The 25,523-nt window shown below is 40.6% G+C and overlaps 1 protein-coding gene across 1 annotated transcript in view; it reads left to right on the top strand.

The window, feature by feature from the left end:
- The window catches only part of LOC111244958 (potassium voltage-gated channel subfamily KQT member 1-like), a 220,344-nt gene that overhangs the window by 173,820 nt on the left and 21,001 nt on the right, over window positions 1–25,523 (top strand). The window contains exons 4-9 of the mRNA XM_086981089.1: window positions 5,338–5,553; window positions 9,245–9,419; window positions 12,932–13,003; window positions 14,415–14,641; window positions 17,923–18,033; window positions 21,591–21,755. Of these exons, the coding sequence (XP_086837215.1) occupies window positions 5,338–5,553; window positions 9,245–9,419; window positions 12,932–13,003; window positions 14,415–14,641; window positions 17,923–18,033; window positions 21,591–21,755 (966 nt within the window). The remainder of the gene's footprint in view (window positions 1–5,337; window positions 5,554–9,244; window positions 9,420–12,931; window positions 13,004–14,414; window positions 14,642–17,922; window positions 18,034–21,590; window positions 21,756–25,523) is intronic.

The raw sequence follows: 25,523 nt of genomic DNA, 5'->3' as shown, positions 1-25,523 counted from the left end.
AAACGAAACTAGCTGGAATCCTTATAAAAAATATTGGTGCTTATTATTGGCATTTAGACCTAAACAATATCGTTACAAATTTTCTCAGCCGTATAATACAAGTTTACCTGGTGTTTTGGTTTTTTTTTTTGGTGTGAAGGTGAAAAACGTAAAGCCAGAAATCGAGTTGTTTGAAAAATGTTGTGGCGGACCATGTTTGATAGATGACCTGAGATTACAAAATAACTTTGGTAAATGTTTGCGGGAAAGTGTATTTAATAGACAATATACCAATAGGAATTTTGTAACTCTCTTTAACGTAGGGCTAATATCACCTAAAAAAATATGTAGTATGTGCCGTCTGTTGAGAGGTTTGTGATATTTAAACGGATACTTGGACAACGTATAGAATCTAAAGAGAATAATCGAGCAAACATTTCTTATGGTTTGTGAACTAAAAAGAAATCCGCAACAAAACATAGCATCTATTTAGGATGGTCTGAGCTTTTTTTGTAATTTATGTGTTAGGCACTATTTTAGATAACTGTCCTCTATCACAAAACGAAACGCGTCTACGCCCCGAAATCGAACCCTGTTGGTCTCTGTCGTCCTTAAATAGTATCTACTGATAGAAAAATTGTATGACGATGCGTGGTTAAAGCATAAACTTTTGAATTGATGACAATATTGTTCATGACAGGAAGTGTATGAGTCGAATGCTATTTCAGGACAGCATTCCGCAGGCAACTATGGGACGTCCAAGCTAGAACAATCAACAGTTGGAATGAACGGTGCGATCGAAGCTGCTCGTGTCTGGCGACCAAAAAAGATGGATGGGCGCCACTGTTCAGAGAAAAAGGGCAGCATTCGCTTAGGAGGGCTAGGTTCCGAGGCGACATGTACTACAATGATGGTGCATACGAAGTCATGGTTGGATGCGATTAGACAAAGCGCGCGATTATTTACTACTGCGCATATTCAAGAGGCGGCTAGGTACAGGCGAAGTTAAGGAACACCAGCAAATAGAGCATCAAACTGGATATTCGTGACGATCATATATATATATAGTCAGTAAAAACGATAAGGATCACATGATTGAGTCATAATAAGTTGGCTGTGGGCATGTAAAAGCAGCGGCAACTGACGAAGAAGAATCGGTTATCAGGCGATGCTCAAAAAATGCTCAAACCCGAACCGACAGGGACATCGTTTGAAGAGGTCGGGGGTGAACTTCTGTAGGAGGAGACAGCAGAAGAAAGATAAGGTGGAAGATACTTAGGGATACTAAAGTGCCGAATTTAGGCTTATAATCACCGATAGCTGCCAGTTAAGGCCTTGCGTAAATACCGTGACAGACAGACGTAAGCACGCGTGGAAGTCACCAACTTAGAATAACCATGTAGTGCCACCACGGTATTAAGCAGTGATTTGACCATTAAAAGCCGCGGAAGCAGCGTCACGTAAAGCTCAGAACGCGTATGCGAAAGAAATCACAAGGCGCCCCATGAGATCATCAGAAAGAACAGGACCGTGTGAAATAAAAGCGAGAGTGAAAATAAGGAACCACTTGATGTCCCAGGTAATCGCCGAAAGGAAGCGGGTTCCTTAAAGTGAAAACATCAGTACTCAAAGGAAATATTGAGAATCACAAAAATACTGCTATCGCCCGCCGTAATCACGGCAGCGTATCGCTGAATAATGGATTTAGCTCGTTGCAAGCCATACTGGCCATAGAACACATTTAAGATACACTGTGGAACCAACAAACTTATTTTGCTAGCTTCTGCCACTAAATGAAATTAACCTCTAAGACTTCTTAAGAGGTTTGATGAGCCGTTTAAATCTCTGCAAAAACTCCTCAGGGGTCATAAATGAGTATTTACTTTATTCGAAATCAACCTTATTAAGACTACATAGATGTCAGACATTTTGAATCAGGTCTATGGCAAGAATTTACTTTAACGTTACAATTATCCTTTAAGAGTGCAGGTACAAACCTAGAGAACTTTCTCACGTCTCTAAAAAAGTAAGCTTGTACGTTCTTGTTTTTTGCTGAGGCGATATTGCAAGCTTTTAGGGATACGAACGGCTCAGAGATTATTATTATTCAGGTATAATTTAATTCGCTTCACTGATGAATGTGTTTCCAAGACTCTTCTTGAGAAGGTTTTGATGAAATATCCCGAGTACGACATCTCAATGACTATGAGGAAAACTATTAAAGAAGTCTATTACGATTGCAGCAAACAAACCGCAGTTATCTACAGATCGTGGCAATTTGGATTTTTCACATCCAGTCTCTCGAGGGGTCGTCAAAACAACATAACGTGACCCCAAATGCCACCGGCCTAAAATAGATCTTTAATTCATATTTGACGCAAAGATGATGGCTTGCACAATTTGCCGCACCAGCTGTTCTCCAGAAAGATGCTTTATCATCTCGCAAAGTAAGAATTAAATATCAGGGCCAGCTTTCAAAGGAACAATTTCGCCGGCAAATATATATATCTAATACAAATATACATATATATCAAAAACAATTTTGCGACGGAATTTTGCAAAGACTGGCGACTTTTAGTTGCAGAAACTACACTTTTTTTTCGTGATATATAGAACAATTTATTAAATGTTGAGAGAATCCTTGACAGATAGTTACACTTTCTTCAAAACATCCTGGAAATTATAATTTCAGCTATGCTTCTGTTTTTTCGTTGAAATGCTTCCATTAGCTCTTATCAGAAAATCTTATTAATTTCACAATACACTTATTACGTGTCCAGTGGAAGCAAATATGGATTACGTTTTTGTTTGAGCCATTTGAAATTCCTTTTTAGTTTAGTGGCAATTCACGATCCGTCGTCGCTAGCTAGGTAACGGTGTTACGTATCCCCGTGAGGTTAGAAGCCTTACAAGAAAAGAAATCATATGGTGAAGCCTCCGAAACACATGATTACAAGCGCTTGTAAAATCGAAAATCGTTGCGGTAAGGAAGGATCACATGAGTATGACTAAAAAAGACGGCATATGACGGCACGGAAAATTGTTGAAGAAAACCGGATTATACAATGTGAGAACTCCAAAGTCCAGTGAAAGTACCACATAGAAATCGAACCACACAAGTTATGAAAGTTAGTGAAACAAGTGAATCACACAATGAGGTCTAGCAGAGATCATCAGAGGAAACTGAACCACGCGCAGTAAAGGCGCCAGACTACTCGGGAACTAGTGATTCAAAGTGCGATATATTTGGGATCGGATATGTGGCATAGAAGGACCAACCGACAACGGGGATTATCGCGTAAGACCACTTCCGAGAATCAGTGAAAGAATACTGACAAAAACCGTATGAAAATTCCAAAGTCGATCAAAACCTTGAGACACGATGAAAGGAAATCGATGAAGGACGTCAGAGTCGAAGACTGGCGAAAACTGTCAAAGACTGACGAAAGCTCATTGAAGAAAGACCTGGTTAGTTCGAAAACAAAAAGGGAAAACATGGCGGTCGAGAAGATACTACTTAAGTGGAGAATGGAATATCACTACTCAGGAATAGGAATTCGACTTGGATTTAGCTATAACACAGCCTTTAAGGCAGAAGTCTTTAGGTGGTTGGTTGTAAGTCTGACCAATAATGAGTCTTTCATAAATTGCAACCGAAGAAAATATAGATGAAGACGAGCATTCGTTTTGTACAATTTGAGCCACATCTAAAGGACACATGTTTACTTGACAGTGCCAGACAACTACAAAATACTTCTTTTTGCTATTGTTTGTGTCCCAAGCTTTTAATCAAAAGACGCCCTCTCTCGAGCCTCTGTAGCAATCGCTAAGGCTTTGTCAAGCGAAAATATTTACTTTAATCTTTATATGTATTCGATTTAAAATAGTGCTGTCGGTCAATACAAGAAAATCTGTGCTTTGTTTTTTGCACTGGATCGTATGTATGACATAAAACAACAGATGGCTATTTATCTTGCTGTCTCTATTTTTTGTATATATTCTTAAAAGTGTATCTAAGTAACCAGTTTGTCAGAGCTACTACACAAATTAATAATTAAATATTTTTTGGTATAGTTCTTCAGCCCCTCTTAGCTTCATGGGAGACAATTGTACGTAAAAAGCATTTACATTGCTGAATACTGGTATCGTTTGTGGTAGTGTTTCGCAACATCCCTGCACTTTCCTTTACCCACAACGATTGCCTAACCTGAGGTCACAAATTTCCGCAAAGCTAGCTCATTTGACGCATTGCTTCAATAAAAGTTGAGGAAGTGCATATGCTGTGGATATAGTGATGTACTGGCGTTATTGTTGAATTGTTGTGCGATGCGTTACTACTGGCGAAAACGAGGACGTATAAAACGCTGCTCAGCAATACAGCAGGCATAGATTGTAAGTTTCCAAGTAACGGGAGAATAAAAGGAGTGCGAGAAAATCTGATTTCAAAGGCTCTGATACTTCAAAAATAACATCCCTGAACTACAATGCTTGCTTGAGGATATGGTGGAGGCACACGTGTTTCGGCGACACTAAATGCCAAGTTGGTATAATCTGCTATAGAATAATGACAACTAAACAGAAGGAAGTAATAGATATAAATTTGTTAACAAACAAAACAAAAACATACCTTCGAAGAAGTAGAGGAGTAGGCGGAAGGAAAAAGAAAATAACGGCTTATATTTCCAAGTTCACAAAAAAGCAAGAGCCCAAAATGGATCGCTGACACGGATGTTTTCGACGAAGTGCTTACTGTTGTTATATTTGCTCTTCCAGTTAATGTCCCATTGCAGATATTCTAATCGGATCCACAAGTTAGAATCAAACACAAAACGACTGTGTTCAGTACGCTTGCTATCTCATAACGCTTTATAGCAGACATATAGGTGGATATAAGCTTTCATTAACTGTTCTTCTACAGCGTACATTAAAATCTTGGTGGTCTAGTTTTTGACATTCACAATGCTAGCACAATGTTATACTCCTGTTAAAGATTAAAAGATCGCTGGTTATAGTTTCGACTTACCCAGGAAAAACTTGATTTTTTAGCTAAAGAGTCATATAATTTTACCCAAATAACTATCACACCTTACGCTTGCAAAGAAAAAAACAACTATAAACCACTTCATCGATATACTCTCTCGCAAAATGGACTCTTCCGAAGATCACCTCTCTATAAATAGTCATGTCACCCATTAAAAATTACCCGCACTGCATGATAACAACCTAATCATCTTATTGGATCATTAGCTTTTCATATCACTGACACCAAAAGTTGATTGCACATGCAGGATCTACTGCGTGAAGGTTAAAATGTATGGGTAGCATCTCTCACCTATATCCCGTTTATGTTCGTTTCAGGATTAATATTTAGCTCGTTCTTGGTCTACCTCGCTGAGAAAGACGTGAACAAAATAAAGTTTGGCAATTTCGCGGACGCTCTCTGGTGGGGTGTGATTACACTTTGTACAGTAGGTTACGGAGATACTGTGCCCATCACGTGGCCTGGAAAGCTGATAGCATCTTGCTGTGCGCTTATGGGCATATCGTTTTTCGCTCTCCCTGCCGGAATATTAGGTAAGTATGGGAGATAATCAGAAAAAAAAATGCAAAGCAAGCAATTTTTGAAGAAATATATACAATTTTACGCATCTCCATTGAGCCTAACGACAAAACTAGCTATGCGTATTCCAACTAGATTTATTTCATGGATTAGTATAAGATAATCTATGCTCTAAAGGTACCGACGGTAATTCAGCTTGTGATATCCCCTTGAGTGCTCAATTCTAGTCCTGCATAATAACTTGGAGAAATTGATTGAATTCTGACTTGAAAAACGGTTTTTCATCTCCTTATTGAATCAGACGTGAGACAATTGCAAAAATCCTGGTGAACAGCATTCGACGCGTGACATGCTGATCCAACCTAACCAATACGCTATTTTTGGATGTGGTCATACCACTTGAGCTCTATATGACTTTATATAAGGCGTCTTAAGGATCGTTTTGCGTGGGGAAATTATTTCGCATCTTTCTGTACGGCACGTAAACGTACTTCCGTAATGCGTATAACAAGTTTGCCTACAAAGCTTTAATAACAGTTGATTGCAGCTTCGTCTTTGATCGTATAACACTGGTCCTTTCGAACTCTGCGCTGCGCTATAAATCGGTCACACTCGGCCAACTCTACTGCGCGAATTGTACTTATCTTGCGGGCACCGTATTTTCACGTCTCGCGCTTCTCTCGTACTGCGCCGTTGTCTCAATTGGGAAGCGAGTTCTTTAACAACTTTTTGTCTGAGATATTAGCATTGGTCGGACGAACGGTTCAAGCTGTTATGAACGACGCTGCTCGACTGGATTCCCTAGAGAAACTGCTGCAGACCCTAGTTTTCGATGATGCCTTTCGTGGAGAGACTCCGGGCAGTTCCGACTTAACCTGGCCGGGTATCTTCGGATATTGTCGTTCGTGAAGCGAACGCCTTTCAGAGTCCACGCTTACTTCCTAGTGGTAGATGGTAGGTTTTACGGGCGCTTCAAGCAGCCTACCCTAAAGCTGCGATTGCCGAAGCATCTCTGAGCTCGAAGATAGGTTTCTTTCTGTATACAATACAACTGCGCTTTCAACAGTGAATAACCTAGAAAAGCTAACATAAGCTTTACAAAAGCTTGAGACTATTTACGGTTTGCAAGAGCCGAACATGGCCCCTACGGTACTGACAGATCTTCTAACTTGCGGTAGACACACTTATTATTAACGGCGATGAGCGATAATTCGCCACTTGATGTGCTGTTGTCGCAGAAATGAGAGCCCCGTATCCGCAAAGGTTCCCGGTTTGGGCACGCTCCAAATATCTACATCGCGATTAGACGGTGCTGAGACAACAAGAGGCTCGAATTCTGCTCGACATTGAAGCAGCATACGCAAACTGGTTGGTTCAGTAACCCTTCCTTGCAACCTCACGGGATGGGTAGCCCGCTCTTGATGCCCGACGCTTATCAAGCCAAATGTGAAACTTCTTAACGTGTCGAGTCTCTCCGATTGGTGGTTTCGGATAAAACAAAGTTATTCCGCCATGCTCGTTCATATCTCGGCGTTGAAAAAAAATTACTACCAAATAACAACAATCGTAAACAATTAACGGAAATCAAGGTACTATTATTATTAAGGTTAATAACTTTTAATATAGTTGCCATGTCGTTTCAGAGGTATATTGGACAATATTTAAATAAGCACAGCAAGATTCGCTTAGGATAGAGTGCTAATGCTACACTTAAAAATGAGTAATTCCAGGGACTTATTCAATAAGAGTTGTACGTGCCAAATATGAAAAATTCATTATACCTGGGCTGTTCAACGCTCTCTCGTCGATCCATTCTTTTGGTTACCTACCGTCAACACCGAGGTTCTACGCTCTTTTCGTCCCCCAGTAAACAGCTTTTACCGCATTGCTTACGGTTTCATCCGTCCCCTAAGCTTGCCACTAAACTGCTATACGCAAATTATGACTTCATATTTGGTTAGGCAACATTGGCTCTGCTGAGCTGTGCGCAAACACCTTATTCCAGTTCCAATACTTAAAGTAGCTTCTTAACTCGATCACTTCAGATCTGCGGATCGCATCAAAAACCTCGAAAATAAGCCGCGTTTTCCAACAAGATATATCGTGGACGATCGTTCGGTACTGAAATGTCGCCATATGCTGTACAGATACAATATCTGTGAGTAATCGATTCTTCTATCTATTCTATGGCGTTCCCTACCTTGTCGAAAGGCAAGTCAGGGCTCTTCCTGCTGGCTCCTTTGAAAAACCTAGACACGCTGTCGAACCAAACAGCTTATCCACGGGCCCAACGATCCTCGCTATTCGCTAGCAAATTTGAGTCTCTTAGGGGTTATTTTGGGGTAGAGTAGCTTCTTGGCCACTTCCTATCTTCGCTTCCTACTGACGCGTCGAATCCATGAAATATGTAAACTATTGCTTCGTCGCATATTACCAGCGACGGAAGAGCACGATATCGGCACGGATCCGTCGTCGTTCGTAAGCACGGAGCATCGATGTTGTTTCAATACATTTTTTTTACCGTCCAAGCAACAGCCTTTTGCCCTCTACCACTCTTCCTTCCTATATAACCCGTAATTTTAAAAGCGATTTGGCGTAGAGATGAAGGCGGGCTCTCCAGTGATCAGCTTTGACGCCCTCTAGCGGCTGCCACGAACGGTTCAGGATCTCCGGTTCCAAATAGTGGACTTCGCAAAAGTGATCAGATGCAAGGACGGTAATTATCAGAGCTGCACTAGTCACGCTGCTGAGTGGTCAGAGACCCAATGTCAGTTGAGCAGTTTTCAAAGAAGAGCAGCAGTATAACGGTGCGGTGCATTCCGGAAAGTCTAGTTACTTTGTTAACATCGAGCTTGACTATGCACTGAGCTAAGCAAGCAATACATTTATATACGGCCCAGCTTTTGCCCAATTCTTCGTCTTGAATTTGCATTGAAGATCGATTGCATTTGCTTTACGAATAAACGCGTTGCGCGAAGATCCTCATACTTCGATAAGCCTACGCTTCTATTGCAAGCAACACAGTCGTTTGTCAAAATCCCCGTATAAGACGTCAAATGACATTTCGCAATCACACAAATGGTGAGGACTTTTAACAAATTCTCTTATTATCAAATATACGGAATGAGACTGTCCACTAAGAAACTTGGTTCGATTGACGCAATATTATATTTCGATGCCCTGCGTTTTCACGTTTTTGATATTGATCGGGGAATACTAAACTAAGCATATTTACTGCACACACGAATAGATCGTATTTCTTATACATGTACGTAATTTTTTTCTTATTGCGTTGCGGCCATTTCTTAGGCCAATTCCAATCTACGAGTGTTGCCTAGTTCGCTAACCCTGACGACTCGGCCCAAGACGTTATCATAATAAGTACATGAAGCGTTTCTTAATCAGCTGTTAAAAAGTGTTCTTACATTGTATAGTAGGATAGTTTTATATGACTTTATATGATTCACTGTGTACTATGGAAGGCAGCTGAGCATTAGTGTCAAGCTTCAGAGGAACTGTTTCTACTGCGTGGGCCAACTCGATCGAGATATCACAACTTCTACCGTCTCGTAAAATACATGACAGCCTGTGGCGATGCTCCCAGCGATTTGTTTAAGATTAAAGGGAAGCTCTTTTGATCACTTTGCAGTCAACTGTCTTTCCTGTGTGCGCGACTGACAAAATGTTTTTCCTTCCTCCCTCTAGGTTCCGGGTTCGCCCTGAAAGTTCAGCAACAGCAACGGCAGAAACACATGATTCGTCGGCGAGTCCCCGCAGCTACTCTAATTCAATGTCTATGGAGGTGTTATGCAGCCGATGAGAACTCCATGTCCGTAGCCACATGGAAGATCCACCAGGTCCCCCTGCCCAGCCCACCTACGTGAGTGACTCATGCCGTAGTTATAACTATTCAGCGTTCATGTGGAAAAGCATGTCACCAGAAACTCTCGTGTAAAAGCTCGTAAGCACTATGCTATGAACAATCGTTTCACCATATAAATGTATGCGCTACTATCTAAAATGATCCGTAATAATAAAGAAGAAATGGCTCAATTGGCAGTGGCTTTAGAGTAGGTAAACTGCTACCATTAATATGTTCGCATTGTGAACGTTTCTGAAAAAACTGCACGATGCATAACCTGTGGCACGGAATACTGAATCACTCAGTGACTGATTCATATTAACAGTTAAGACCTACGGAGCAAATATAAAATGGCCATTATCAGCTGTTAGCAATTTTCTCGGTTTGCTCTTTCGATTTTCTAAATCGATAACTTTTAGTTTTTTTTTAACTCGAGCTTAATTCCCTAAAGTGAGATGAAATGATTGGATGCATGAATTGAATGAGGTATTTTTCGAACCACCTAGCAAGCATCATGATATCCACTTTGTAATAATAAAAATTGTTGTAAGATCTGAATATACATTTTCATATCAGTTCTTTGGTTCTTCTTTCATTTTTTCTATAGCTATGTCTTGTCTCTTTGTGCGCTTTTTATGCGCAAAAATATTCTTCTCGCCGCTTAGCGCCGTTGTATAAATAAGGACGACGGAACCTAGGTCCCTTTCCGATTCGTTCCCTTTACAAATGATCCCTACTGCTTATATCAGCATAATAATCATTGGCGTCACCATCTGTGATCATACCATACGTCTTATATGTGTATACAAAACCGCTGCAAAGGATATAGTACATCGAAACAACATTCTTGTTGGAGATGTATGTAGTTTACTTGGTTGCCTATGATAGCATGTATCTATCTACCTTTAGATAGTGCACCTTCTGCAGACAAGAATAATGGTAGTAAGAATATTCGTTGGTGGCTCGTTAGATACCCAGATATGATTACTTTTAATCATCTACGATATTATGACCATCATCAGTACTCTATTACGATGACTTGAGACAATAATGAAGTCTTATATTTATTCCCCGCCGCAACATGCCGAATACTCAGCTAGTTGAAGGACACCGCGTCATCGCCCAACCTTCTAGCCTTCTATTTATGTAACTATATTGTTAATCACACGAAAACTGTATCGGATGTTCTTACATCCTTAAAATGTATTAGGAAAATCTTATCGACACTTTCTCTGTAGTACCAAAAAGTAATTGGTAAAAAATAATCGACAGTCTAATGAATTAAGCTTAAACTTATCAAATTTACGAATGCCCGTAAACCAAACCTAGATGCATGAAAATCACAATCTCTAATCAAGCTTTTAAGGACTACGTAGGCTTAATTTGCTAGGTTACATTTCCAGTTCGTCCGAATGAATTCTGTTGAATCTCAGTTACCAAGTGATAACTATGTTGGTTTCTTTAAGAAGAAATAACGAAAAACTTGCTCTAATAATCTGTCCATACTTGCACGTTGAGCTAATGAGAAGGTACCTACTTTTCAACCACAAGTCGGTCATATCTAACCAACTAGAAACCAAAATGATGAATTGGCGAAACGTTCAATTAAAATGGCTATTCGCTTGCAGTGCGCTTGTTGGTGCCTACCATTAGTCAAGGTATCACTGCTTATACCAATGCACCGATAAGTACCTGCGTATTCTGACCGTACATCAATGTAAACCCAAATACGAGTTATTCAAGTCGGTACTGATTTATAAAGGAACGTTGGTTTGGGTGACGGTTCAAGTTAGCGAATCGACCTTGATGAACTTCTCTGGAAACTGCAGTTGATAGTTTTGTTGTAGCGAGCAATGCCTGCGCACCGTCGACTGTCCGCTCCGCTTGTATCTCATGTTCGAGACAAGACTGTAGGCGTATCGAGTAAAACATGGCCTGTACGAAGATAATTGTTAACACGTTCCTAATATTACCTGAGATCAACCAGATACGCTTAACAAGGGATTTGATTACAACAGTATAAAGGAATAGTGTTATTACCTGGCATTTTTATCCAATTTTACAAAAGCAAGCCCACGCGAAGAGGAATAAGTCCTGAAAAGGTCTTTACCTTATTCGTTTGTTCACAACGAATGGAGAACCTCACACTGAAGACACCGGATCACTGTAATCATCTGGGTGTAGACATGCAAGCGAAAATCCTCACTGTCCCTCCGAATGCTACGAAACCTTTTAGATGCTAGGCCTGATATCAACAGTAACATACCGCTGCAGATAATGATAACAATAATTATAAAACATCCGTGCAATTTCAAGCAGGGTATTCACGGTCTTGATTGCATTTCAGCGTCGTGTCATGTTGTTTTATAATAAAAAAGAAAAATTAAATGAGTAAACAGATTTATCGTCCGCAGTCAGCAAACTGAAGTAATAACACACATAGTGACACACTATGACGAGCCGTTTCCAATGGCGACATATTCACTATTATATATATAGTATTATGGGACTTGCTATACATATACGTATGTAATAATGTTTCATAATTAACTATATAAAAATACGTAGATAGGAAATTCGTACATACAGCTCGTGTATGCACATAATAAATGTTGAAGCGTCGGTAGGCTATACGCAACATACGTTATAAGTATATATATTGAAGCTGGCTGTGTAGTAACAAATTTAGTTCGTCAGCTCGTTAGTTGTTGATTGTCGTTTCGTTTTTTTACCCACAGAGAGATTATACTGTTTGTACTTAAGTAACTAGCATATAGGAAATTAAAATGATATAACATTCGTTTGACTGGGAAGTGCATCAAATATTAGATTGATCACAAAATAAAACACGTCAAAGGTATATCGTCATTCACAGTATAACATCACTACAGTCTCATCGCATATGGAGGAACCGTTATGAACTTGCAGCTTAGCAAACAGCTTCAAACCTCTTCCTAGGACTTTCGGACATAATTGCTACGAGAAATGTTTGTAGAAATTTTGCTAAATCTTGTCATAATGGTATTGGCGTGCGACGTATAGCACTAGCTTCACAGCTCTCGTAATTTGGGCGCTTTTAGGACAAGCTACAATGTGTCCCAAATTCTGCGTACAGGTACCAAGCTATCGCAAAGCTAACATATCTCGTTATTTGTATCTCTCTTCTTTCTCTCTCTTCTGTTCGTGTATTCTGTGCCATCTTCTTCTCTGTGTGTCGTTTCGTCTATATCACAACGTGTGTTTCGGGCTCACATATGCTTGCCCCTCGTGTTCGTGCTTTGATAACGAGGGGCGGATCACGACCATGATCCTCACCGAAACCACCATCACCACCGCTGCACTGTTACTCAATTCCCTAACATGCCGGGCGGACTGTGGACAACACAACCGCCTCGCGTGCATCGGCTCCCGTGCACATTTCGGCACACATTATACCGTCTTCTCACACGTCCACTGCTCCGTCCGCTCACGTTTGACCGTCATCCGTATTGACCCAATGGTTCGATCGATCGTTACTTTCCACAACGCAGATATGGTTCATTCACGCAGTCAAAGACAAGACGAGACCGGCTCGACCTGCCACCAAAGGCGGGACCGAATCTGTAAGTGATCACCGGCCCAAAGTGCGCTGCGTTAGCTCGTGGGGTCTAATAATCCAGGTCTACAACAATCGGCCGACCAAGGGCATCTGTTGCAATTGCCTTGAACTATTAGCGATTTGAGTTAGAAAAATACCTCCTTAGTATACCTTAAATACCGCCTCTGTTTCTATTTATCAGACACCTATAAAGTGAGGTAGAAGCGTTGCGATTACATTATACCCAGCTGTCTAATCCGAATCTCGATCTAAAAACCTGTGTGCATAGATTCATGCAGGATGTTTTATATAGTGAACGGCATGTGCCTCCTAACGTCGATAGTGTCAATTCGTGTTCACTTTAAAAAAAAAATTAAAATCAAGATGTCATAAATTGCTAGTATGGGTCTCCGATTATTGAACCTCCGACTAACAGCACCTCGGATTATAGGGCTTGAGGCTGCAGCAACTTAGAAAAAAAGCTTTAACCACACCAGCTGACTAAGGATAATGTGAAATCAGCCCCGTGTGAATCTTTATAGTACTTCGCTGGCTTATGAGGCCGACAATACTCATCGGCCTATTGAATTAATCCATAAAACAATTTTTACGAGGTTAAATTTGATCTTTAAGCACCCGCCGAAGTCTGCTACACGCACGAGCTATTCTCTCTCTCTCTCTCCCCCCCCCCTATATATATATATATATATTCGCCGCGTATATATTTCCCTCCGCCGCTCTTAGTGGCACGGTGCATGCAAACATTTTGAAGTCCGTCAATAGACAATGAATAAATCTATATGCAACATCATTTTCTCTTGACACACCTGGTTGCTTTGTAATTTGGATGAGACGTCTTTTTGTTATATAAACTATGTTTAGATGTCTGAAAGGACAACGCATAATCGGTTAACATCTACGTTTAGCTTATGCCATACGCTGCTTCCACGGAGCGTTCAATCACAAATCCTATACATATATTATATGAACGCTGTTTTGAGGCATGCGAGAATCCGATTTGCACTTATATAGCTGTACAATTTCCCACCTGTGCCCGAATTGTAAACATCTACGTTATAATTAAAATTGCTAATTTTTTTTTTATCCGACATGAACGTAGGCTATGCCGCAGATTGTTTATTATGTACAGTATATGCATGTAGGTTGTGAATTATTTTTCAGAACACCGCTTTGGGACTGACTGAAAGCTGTGACGTTTTTTCGGTCCTTGGTACTTTGTAGTTTAGCGTTTCAAAATTAAGAGTCCCGTTTGTCCATCAAAAATGTTAAGTTAGATAGAATAAGGACATTTTGCGCGTTAGAGTCGTTGCACTGGTCCCGCACACATTCATTGGAATTACTTTTTAAGGATGTCTAACAATCTCGATTATTATTGGCGTTGCGCTTGTACTTTTCGCGGTGGTATCTGCCCCGAGGACGGACAGATTCAAGCACAACACGTCGTTCGTGTCGCGGCTGTCGACGATCCGAAGAGGCCGCCACCATCCCCAGCACGGCTCGCACCTGCCGCACTCTCCGCTATCACGCGCCGGGCCTCACGATACGTCAGGCGAGTCCTGCGCGCCGTCCCGCCACCCACAGGCCAGCTACAGCCACGAGACCGATGCCATCTCGGACTCTGCATCCAAACGAAACTCGGACGGTAAGTAAACTTCACCTTGTCCTGTAGCTAAACGTAGCCCATGCGGCATCTGCACAGCAATAAACACACAGTCTCTCGGTCCCACTCCCCCACGCTAAGCACGCGTTGACTACAGAAACAAGCTCGTAGAGCTGCTACTGTGCTTATTCCAAACCTTTAGTGGCCCAAGGGCAAATAGATATCTCCAGTACAAGATTACGAGTGAGCTTTTCCGATTCCACAAATCCTCAACTGTTGAGTAGTTGGTGATGTAGCGACACTGCATATCGCCATCTATATTCGATTCAGCGAGAAGCTAACATCAATTTCAGGTGGACTATTGTAAACCTCCCAAACGGACGGCACGACGCCGACCAACATTGATTGGCAAAACGAGGAATAGCTATTAGACTATCGAGTTGAATCTCTTATGATTAACAGTTGTTTGCAGGATCTATTTCTTCAAAGAGAGGAAACGCGTTGCCTCTTTCGACAATCGTTTACCCTGATTGGTGTTAGAATTGTGGCTATGGCGCCATCAATGGAGTCTTTGAGCATCCCCGTAGGGCTTCATCGAACTGCAAACATTTTGCCGACGAGTAACGAGCAGGCTACTGAAGCTAGAATAGAGTCCGATTCAAAATCACTCAAACCCTCGCGTTTCTCCGTTCTGTCACACCGCAGTTTTTTTACCATCGCAAAGGAGGGTTCAGCCTTTTTGACTTCATAATAGCCCTTCGCCTTCACAACATCTCGTCGCAAGCATACTAATCCTCTTTTTTGAGGCTTAGATTGCCAGCGCTATAGCGCCAGTATAGCAAGCTGCATAAATATATTTTGTGGCTGTGAGTTATTAGCCCACTGAACTGAGCAATGACCGGTTTCTTGTGGCCATTTTCTGTGTCTTATATTTTCCGCTGTCGGCTAATAGCTTTCCTTGTTTTTTTTTCCGTACCGATTTTATATTGTGCTTCCCTTCCTCCTGAGTTAGTAAACTGTAGTTTTCCGGCCATGAACGCGAATGTGTTTATCATACGTTTAGTAAGTAAAGATTAGTGTTAATACGCCAACAGTCGCCCTAGAAATCGCCATATCGATCGATTGTGACATCGATGATTGTCTCGTCGATGTTACAGTCCTTTAACTTCTGTCCACGACATTTCTTCTGACTGGTCGTCATCGATCTCATTGAAGTTTTTCGTGCCAGCCTATCGAGCGCATGGGCAAAGTCTCGAAATATCCGACGGTTTATATCCCACACATCGTGCCCTTAAGCTTTTTAACCTTGAGCTGCCCTCATACCAGGCCCAACTTAGCTGTGGTCGGACCTCTGCCCTTGCGTAGCTTTATTCTTCTTAACTGAACTTCGGCAGAATGAGCCAACGACATGAGATGCATCGTGACTATTTTTCTCGACTGCTACTCATCCTTCGTAGTTCAAACAACCGCATTCTGCCCTTCGGCTAGTTTTCCTTCTTCAAAGTGGTCTTATTTGTCTAGGGTTTCTTTTTTAGTTTGGCTACAACAGTCAGTGGATAGTCATCACAGCTATCCGATGCGTGTCGATACCATATTTGAAATCCATCCAACTTTTGGAAACCACTTGGCACGTAGGGGATTCCTTATTTAATATCTCACTACTATGCGATTTAAATGAAAGCGTTAGGCAGTAAGCTGGTTAGCCACTGAGAGCGGTTGCAGGGTTTATCGTCCAGGTTCAGTTCAAGCTAACATAATTGTCGTGCTTATTTTACTGGCTAGCTGAGGTCCATTTGTCATCTAACGTTTCCCTATTAACCTAAATCTGTTCTAGACTGCAGCGTCGACGACGAGACGACTCCGTATGGCCTTTGTATGTTACTTCAGAAGGAGTTTGTGCACCCTCCGTTTCTAGCACTTTCTCCAGGCCTCAGGTCGTCCGCGGAAACAGGTGAAACTTTAAAACTTTGCGACTGTGAAAAGAGATTATCGTCTCGTCTTATCTCACCCTATAAGCTCTCTGATTGCGTCTTCCGTTCCACTGATCGCCTTCCTCTTGAGTCTCGCACTTCTCGGTGGTCACCCGCCAACCCGTCGTTGCCGTTTCTACGTACAAACCGGCCAGTAACCGATACGCACTAAACAGCCGACCAATCAACCACTTTGTAATTAGTCCGTATGTTTCCACGGTCTCGAATCAGGACGCACGTTCTATTTCAGTTGTTTGTTCCGATTTTATTCACTACTCGATCACGATAGATTCAAGTAAGCTCTAGCAGGTCTATGTCCAAGCAAGAAAGAGATACGCATGGACAGTGAGTTCGCATGTTCTGCGATCCCTTCGCAGGAGATCGTCAACCTTTTTCATTAATTAAAAAATTCACATATGAGTGTCTATCTTGTAAATTGGTTTCTTCAGATTAAAATAGATTAGTCGCACCTAATACTGAATACGCTGCACAATGGTTTGCTTCCAAAAGCGATTATATATATATATATATATATATATATATATATATATATATATATATATATATACTCGCGAGTCCAAGCCCAATGACAATTCATCACACAAAAGTGCACTAAACTCACAGGAGATCTTGTCCATCGAAGTCGGTTACAACTGCAAAACAAAGACGGCTTTGCGATCCAGCCTGAGTAAGCTAACTTAGCTGCTTGGCCAACTTAATTGTTCTGATAGGTAAATCACGTCGCTTCTGCAATGGAAGGACTAGATGACGCCTTCCATGATGGTTCCTTACTTAAAGTGGGCCAATTTTTTACCTGAAGAAGAAAGTAAAAAATTGAGGCGGTTCTTTTTAAGGAGGATCCAGCATGTTAAACGTCACTGGGCCGACCTTAGCGCTGCACTGCTTTATACTCCGAGATTTTGTTCACGATGACAACTAAGGGTCAAACTAGATTTGTCAAATTCATTAAATTTGAAGAGTTGACCGTTTGGTGAAAGAACGACTTGCGTGATGGTTGCTGGCGGCCAGCAGATACCACGGCAACAGGTACTCTAACACGTTCAACATCACCCAGGCGGTTACACACGGTAAGGTGTCGCTTATTTCTGCTTCAGGTAGATACTGAAAGCGACCTTACGAAATTACTTACGACCGGTGTCTCCATAGGTAGGTTCTGTTGAGACTGCTGCCATGCTATCGAACAATGCCAATGGTGCTAGGCCATCGTAAAAGAGTGCCTTGATTAAAGCTAGCTATTGGCTTCGTTGCTTGAGGGCTTACCACTTCTGGGCCTAGAAGGGGTTCGATATTTGGACCTTGCCCACTCGCGAACGACTCACCAACTACTTTCAGATGCCCTACACAGCCCAATGGCTTGTAAGCCGTGTAGTTTGGCCGCCCGCGTGTTCCGTAGTCTGAGTACTAGAAGGTCGCGGCCGACAACCCCAACAATGCAGGTCGAGGGTAAGCAACCATTATGTTACTACTACACCATCATCAAATGACTGTAACAAAAGCTATATTAAAACTAATTAATCATAATATACATGCATTATCAGTTCATCCTTATATTAAAACAAATAAACAATCAAGCCCCTTATCCGCAAACACATGGTGACCAGCTAGTTGATATATGCGCTTACCACAACGGCAGTCGCCCGCCGCTCAGTCGTCACCCTCCATATGATTACGTACTTAGTGTTCACAGCCTTTAATAGCCATTCACCATTAAGCTGGCTGGGCTTGCAACCGCTTGTTTTCATCGGCCTGACCGAGCCATCTCCTCCTCAGACTGTGTTTTGTTACTACTGCGCGTCGTAATGGCAAACTGTGACGCCTACTGATGTTCTTTGAGGAGGCGACCGCTCAGTCATCCGAATACGGAGTGATTTGATCGGTCAGCAACCCAACGCACAAAAGTTTGTTAATATTTCTGTTGTGGGCGCTATGTTTTATTGTGGTTGTTCTGACGACCCGGTGCCAACCAAAGAAGCAATCCATCCCGCGCGACCATTGCCACTGCCACCACGCTCGTCGTTGACCACCGTCCAGCCGCCTTACAATTGTTGTTCTTGATGTTACTGTTGTCAATAGTAATTCTGTCGATTAGTAGAAATATTAATCATTATAGTAACGCCTAGTGTAAGCGTTGGTGCCGCATCAAGTACACGTGTCGCTCCTTTGTTACCCCAGCTATGGTCATTAACTCATCTGTCTGTCACAGAAGCGTAGTGTTAGATAGATTACCTAACTGATTGACTTTGTCAACAGTTGAGCGGATCGTGAAAAATTAGTGGCATATAACTAACGCAACTCATAGCGTTCGTTAGCTGGTGACAGACTTGAATCGTCTACTAACCTTGTACGATTTATCTGCACGCCACCACAATCACGCAGCGGTTATATTTCAGTGCATTGCTAGCAAGCTCACGTAGTAAACCTCTAAATAAATGGTCACATACGCCTCGTTATTACTCGTTATTATTAGCTTGGTAAAGCTTTCTTTTTTTTTAATTCAGAATAGGTGCAGATTTTACGTGCTATATTTCAGAACTATCTGTTTTACTTAAAAAATGTAAGTCTGTGTTTTAGCAGCTTTACGCCCCGAATATAGCCCTGAAATATGGTCACTGTTTGGGAAACATTACCACTGCTCGCAGCTTCTAGAGCATGCGCCATGCCAAAGGATCAAACATCCATCGTATATTTTCGGCTTCCTTTCATGTTATTTCGCCTTAAAGCTAGTTACTTTCGTTGCAGAAGAAGGAAAAGTTACTTTTGTTGTTTTCGTTAAAAGCATTAGGTTCTTTTGCTAATTAAGTGTCGCCCCAGCTTGAATCAACAGCATCCTGAAACAGGTGCAAATATGTCTATGATTTAATAAACTCGTCCGGCAGTGCGCTGAAAAGTGCCTTGTTTACGTGTACATTTCGCAGGTACAACCTGTAATATTGAGATAAAATCATACGATAGAAAGTACGGTAAAGCGCAAAACGAGTCCGTAGGACGTCTACATACAATGCCCAAAGTAAAGTAGTGTCGAAACGCACGATTACTGTTTATCACAACAGCCATTTATAGAACTTCCTCTCAGGCTCATGTTGGAACAGTGTGGAATGTTGTCGAATTCTATATATTCATCTTGACATTCACTTTCGAATTGAAACCTTTCAGTTTTCGCTACCTTTGGCACCGGGCTTCAGCCAATCATTGACTTTTTAACATTTACAATTAGACCTTCGAATGGCGACCAGCGTACCCATGTGTATCAAATCTTCTAATCGAACCGGGAAATACTGTATCATGTCGTTGTAGCGAGCTCACTTCACCTACTACGATTACATGATAGAAGCAGCTTAGTTGTGAAACGATGATCTATACTGCTGCGGTGACACGTTCTGTAAAAGCGCTACCAAGTAGAGTCCACCTACTTACCGACCAGCGGCTGTAGTTATATATTATAATGTGACATAGTAAACAGGGATAGAAAGATCAATTAGTTCGATATGTGTTCTGCTTTGTGTAGTCAGCCGCCTCTTGTGGGAATTGCTTTTCAGAGGGCGAAACCTCGCCCCCCAGTATCGACATTGTTATTGGTAAGAACTAAAAATATATATATATATATATATATATATATATAGCCCGTCATTTGATGTCAACATGACCAACCACGATTGATCACGATGACAATTTCCGTCATAGCTATGTCTCTCGTGGTTGGTTGCCATTTGGAAAAGAACCATTACTACTATCTTTACTACAAATACGAGAATAACCCATTTCCAATGTCATGCTTAATGATATATTATCATTCGTCAAATGTGATCTTTAAATTGGTTTCACATATGTTGAAACGTCAGTGCGCTAAACAGTGAGTTTCAGAAACTCATTCGCTTTACATACAAATATAGTCAATAACAACTTGGTGGCGACGATCTAAGCTTGCATTAATGATAGCTTTGTCCATATGGCTAATAGCCTTACGGCACATTGAAGGCACCGAAACAACGGCAGTGTCCTGAGGCAAAGAGTGAAGTGAACTTTGCTTGGCGGTATCGTATCCTCTTAAATTTGATGCTAAATATGAAGGTCTATGCGTTGTATCTCGTTCGTTTCTTACGAATTTACGTTGCCAAATGAATTCGGCTCTGCTAATCTTTTTACGGCAATGGTACTAATGAACTAAATATTGGTTATTAATAACTTGGCGCGCACACTAAGTAAGAACACAGGAGTACTGACAACTGATAGAAGTAGATGGCCTTTGCTTTAGATAGTATTTTTCTCTCTAAATCGACGTGAAGTTGAGTAGTTCACTACCGTGCTTTGGGCTTTGAGAACATTCTTCATCATCAGTAGTGTGATGTGTGTTAGAAATCAAGGCACACGTAGCAACTCAATAGCCTTTTAACCAATTAAAAAATTAAGCTAACCTGTAGAAATTCTGATTGCTGTTTCTATGTGTATCAAGTCAATGCTGGCTTCTCGCTTGATATGCACGCTTAAACCCCTTGTTAGATCTCTTAACCTCACGGTGGCCTCATTCGTTTTTAAATGTAAGGGTCTAATGAGACCCCACATAAAGCCTCGTTGGACCTTTAAACTATGTTAAGGTCTAGAATCTACGTCCGTTATGTACAATTGGCACAACCTCACTAGTTCGCTAGCAGCACCGCTTTCAACACACTGCTGGCTCGGGTTGCCAACTACTTGCCATTCACGTCAAATTGGAGCTTCTTTAATTTTCCTCAGTACACGGCAGGCTACGTAGAGTAATTGACCGTGGAAGCGTTAGAACAACGAACGTTAATCGCATATATTTCAAGGGACAGCGCAGGAGGTCGATGCTTTGATCCTTCCGTTCTTAATTATAAAGAGATGGGGGTACAATCTTAAGTTAGCTTGAGATCAGCAGCGACGACAAATCTGTAACAAATCAAAGAGATTTCATGTCAGACGCAGGGTGGAACTATTGCCTGGCTAGTATTTTGCATCAGCTACTAACGTGCATCCTGTTGCAGACGAGGAAGCAGAGGAAACCCAGCCCAAGTTGACCGTACTCACGAAGCAGCACAAAAACGCAATACGAGCGCTGAGGAAGATCAAGTACTTTGTCTCAAGAAGGAAGTTCAAGGAGGCATTGAAGCCTTATGACGTAAAGGACGTCATCGAACAGTATTCGGCAGGTAAGTGCTTCGTCTTACCGATTCGAATACGAATATATATATATGAGGAGTTAAAAGAAAGATTTTCTTATTGTTAGTACTTGCGAGTTACAAGTTACGATCGTTTAAACGATGGTATCCCACGTATTTACCTGCGTTAAAATTAATTTAGGTGGTAGTTTTGTTATCAGTCCAGTATGCTTGCTGCGTAGTTCTAGTCTGGATTATTCAAAATGGCTTAATGAATCGACATTAGATCCGTGGCAATGAGGATCGGTTATATGCACAATGCACTCATAAGGAAGCAGAAAAGCTAGTTATTTTTTATGACAGCCTTGCGTATCGTAGAACTAGAATATTTTTTTAAAAAATATAGAACTCAAATTGTGTTTTGTACATTGGGTTAGATTGCATTATTACTTTGGTGGCTACGTTGGTCTCGACGAAGTGAAGTTCTATTAATCATTGCGCTTAGCGCACATAGGGAAAAAGGATGCCCTTGATGATTATCAATGTGTCTCAGAGGACAATTCAGGCAGCACTACGAGGCGCTGAACAGTTTTAAGGATACCCTTTGCGTAGATCTTTCATCCTTTATTTCACTTGTGCATATCAAAGAAGAAGAGGCGTTTTTTTTAAAATAAAAAGAATTATCTCACATTACCGTTATAGAAGCTTTGTTCTACTCAAAATTTACTTACCATTGTGAAGTGTAGTGGCTGCACGTGAAAAAACGTGTTTACGTTACTGACGTTATGCTGAAATATAAATTGCAATGCACAAAAAAAATGAATACATATATTATATATAACAGAATAGACAATGTATAGTAGATAATTAATGTAGTGATACAACGAAGTGTGCTTATTTCGAAAGATAATTTTGGCAATGAAAATTGAACCTAATTTATAATATACTGATTATTCACGTATTTAAGGAATATAAAAGTATAAATGCTTGCGTATAGAAATGTCTACGCAAATATTCAGCAAATGGCTGAATGAAGTAGTACAAGTGTATGAATTTCGACGGGATAGAAAAAAGTTGAAGCATACAAGCGTCATATTATATACGGTTATATACAATATGACGGTTTAAGGATACATCTCCCAAGTCCAATGCGTATTTAAATAATTTCAACAGTACGATATTACAAGAAATTATCTAGAAACTTCAGAGAATATGCTGAAAGACGAATAGCTTTAAAAAAATTCAACGGTTATGTGCTTCAACGAGAACAAGATCGAAAAAATACGATTAAAACTAAGGAAAACAGCTTAAGCACTAGAAGATTATTGAACTCCGAGAAAACACGGAATTTAGGAGCTGTATTTCTGCATAGGCGTATTGGATGCCAGTATGAATCCCAAAGTTATATTTTTCGCAATATATTGACATACCAGTAACAAACTACAAATTTCGAATAGATACGCTGATTACACAAATGATAACTTATCAAATACGCCAAATAAAAGCACTTAAACCCATTGATATATATATAATCAGATTTTTTACAAGCTAAAAATATATGAAAGAAGCACCGTACGCATTGTATGTCAGATGGTACAAATAACAACATCAAAATTTCCGATCATTAAAAGAACGAGGTTTCGAATATTTTTACACTCTCAAGACTCATACAGTTGCTATGTGTAGACAAAGAAAAAAAAGATGACAATATTGACGCACTTAATGAATTATAATTGGAAGGTAGTTGAAAAGCTGCCTCGAAAAGATCGAAAAAAAAACAACTTACTTAATACCGAAAGTTCGACAAATAATCTCTAAATACTTGACACTGTATAATAAGAAAACGAGATGTGAAGACAGAAATATATATTTGAATTATAATATTTACCGTGCTCATAAATAGTGCAAAAAAAAATGCGACAAATAAGCGAATTCACGAATCTACAAATGAAATGTTAGTGGCAAAGCTATAACTGCACCCAGTCTTGTTAAGGTTAAAGAAAAACTGTCAGAAATACACCCCGTACCGATAAAATCCGTAATGTTCGAAGGTGTCAAGTATGGATACATATATAATAAGCAAAGTGCAATAGATAATAGCGATAACCCTTTGTTCAAAAATGAACGAGTCCGCTACTACAAATTGATAAACATTTATTTAACCGTCCCAATTCAAGTTGTTTTTTAAACTAGACACCGCCAAATACAATACACTTACGGCATCATTTTTTTGCGGGCACCAAAATACTTTCCAAGTTCGATCATTGGGATAGACCTCAAGTTGGCCAGCGATTTTTAGAGATTTTGTTCTATTTTTTTTTATTTTTAGACTTCTATTTAGTTTTGAAAATAGAAAGAAGTCGCAAGAACAGATCCGATAAATGCGGCGGGTGGGGGCACATGTCTGGATTTTCCGCAAAAACTGCTGTACGAGTATGCGCATTCCTGTGATAAAGGACCCACAACCTGGTCTGACAAATACTTGGTACAGCCCTTTAGAAACCGTGGAGCCAGATGTCTTGAGCTCATGATAAACACCCCCCCCCCCCACGGTCGAGGAAAACCACGAGGAGCATTCTGTCTTTGAACTTGAATCGTGAAACTTTTTTTCGGGGTGGTTTGTTTTTAAAGCGGTACTCAGAAGGTAACGTCTCGCCCTCCTTATCGTCGCCATACGCCTATGCCTGGTCATCCATAATGACACATTCAAGGGAACTTTTTCTTACCTTTTCTTAACGTAGTAGAAAGTTTTCCTGGCAATTTTTCACAAGTGTTCATCTGCTGGACATTTTGTCTGTTTTGACGCAAACTTCGTCCTAAGCCTTTTGGCGCCTAAACGACCGGTCAAAATGGCCTGACAAAAGCTGAGATTTTTTTTTCTCGTTATCGCATGGTTATTTCGTAGTTAGCAAAGAGAAGCTGCTATGCTCTTTTTGTATGCTTGCCCATAATTGATGTAAAAGGCCTTCCAGAACGAAGATCGTCTTTAATGGGCTTTTGTTCATCTTTATTCATACGCTCTAGCTGCCTGTTAAATAAACAGTTTTACTTAGCGTCGGATTTCCTCAAGCATTATATAATATCAGCAGAATGGTTGTGCAGCTGATTTTTTTTGTCAATTTTTTTTCTGTTTTTTCCATTTGTTCCTCCGTTTGGTAAAAAATCGCAGAACGCCCAAGATATAGACTTACTTAATCTTACCAGAAAACCCGATATCAACATCAGATTGTTACGAAGTCGCACTTATTTGTAACAGAAGCCCTGTTTTTTTCCAACAATAGAAGTATAACGAATCATTATTCGTAGCGCGAACATTCGAACGACTCATTCATTTTCGAATGAGTCGTCTGAGTTTTCAAATGAAGTATATTCAACCAAATGAAAAGCATTGCAGAGACAAACTGATTTTAAAATATAGAAACAATATATGAACTGAATATGTGGACTGACTGGTGCCTACTGCGGGAAATTGTAAACTTTTTGAACTTTATTTAATTTTTAACCAACTGGCCTCTATGATATTTTGCCATTTAAATGACAATTAACTCCATTGTTATACTAATCGGGAATACCGGAGTGTATGAATTCTCCTAAAACAAGCTTGACATCGTATTAAGGTAAACCTATCAAAAATTTACGATTTTTTAAAAAACATTTTTGTTATAATGATTTTTCTTGCGTGAGGTAGAGCGGTTTCATGGAATAGTAGCTCAGCTCTGTTCCAGAGTCTTCGCTGGTTAATGCGTAATCTGGTCATCATTTACCTCAATCGTTCGGAATAGCCGTAATCGATGAACTAGGCTACGTGAAACTATAATG

Source organism: Varroa destructor, unplaced genomic scaffold, assembly GCF_002443255.2.
Source record: "Varroa destructor unplaced genomic scaffold, Vdes_3.0 BEIS01000002.1, whole genome shotgun sequence".
In the NCBI taxonomy this organism is placed as follows: domain Eukaryota; kingdom Metazoa; phylum Arthropoda; class Arachnida; order Mesostigmata; family Varroidae; genus Varroa; species Varroa destructor.
The sequence above is the reverse complement of the archived record's forward strand: the minus strand, read 5'-3'. Positions and strand labels throughout refer to the sequence as shown.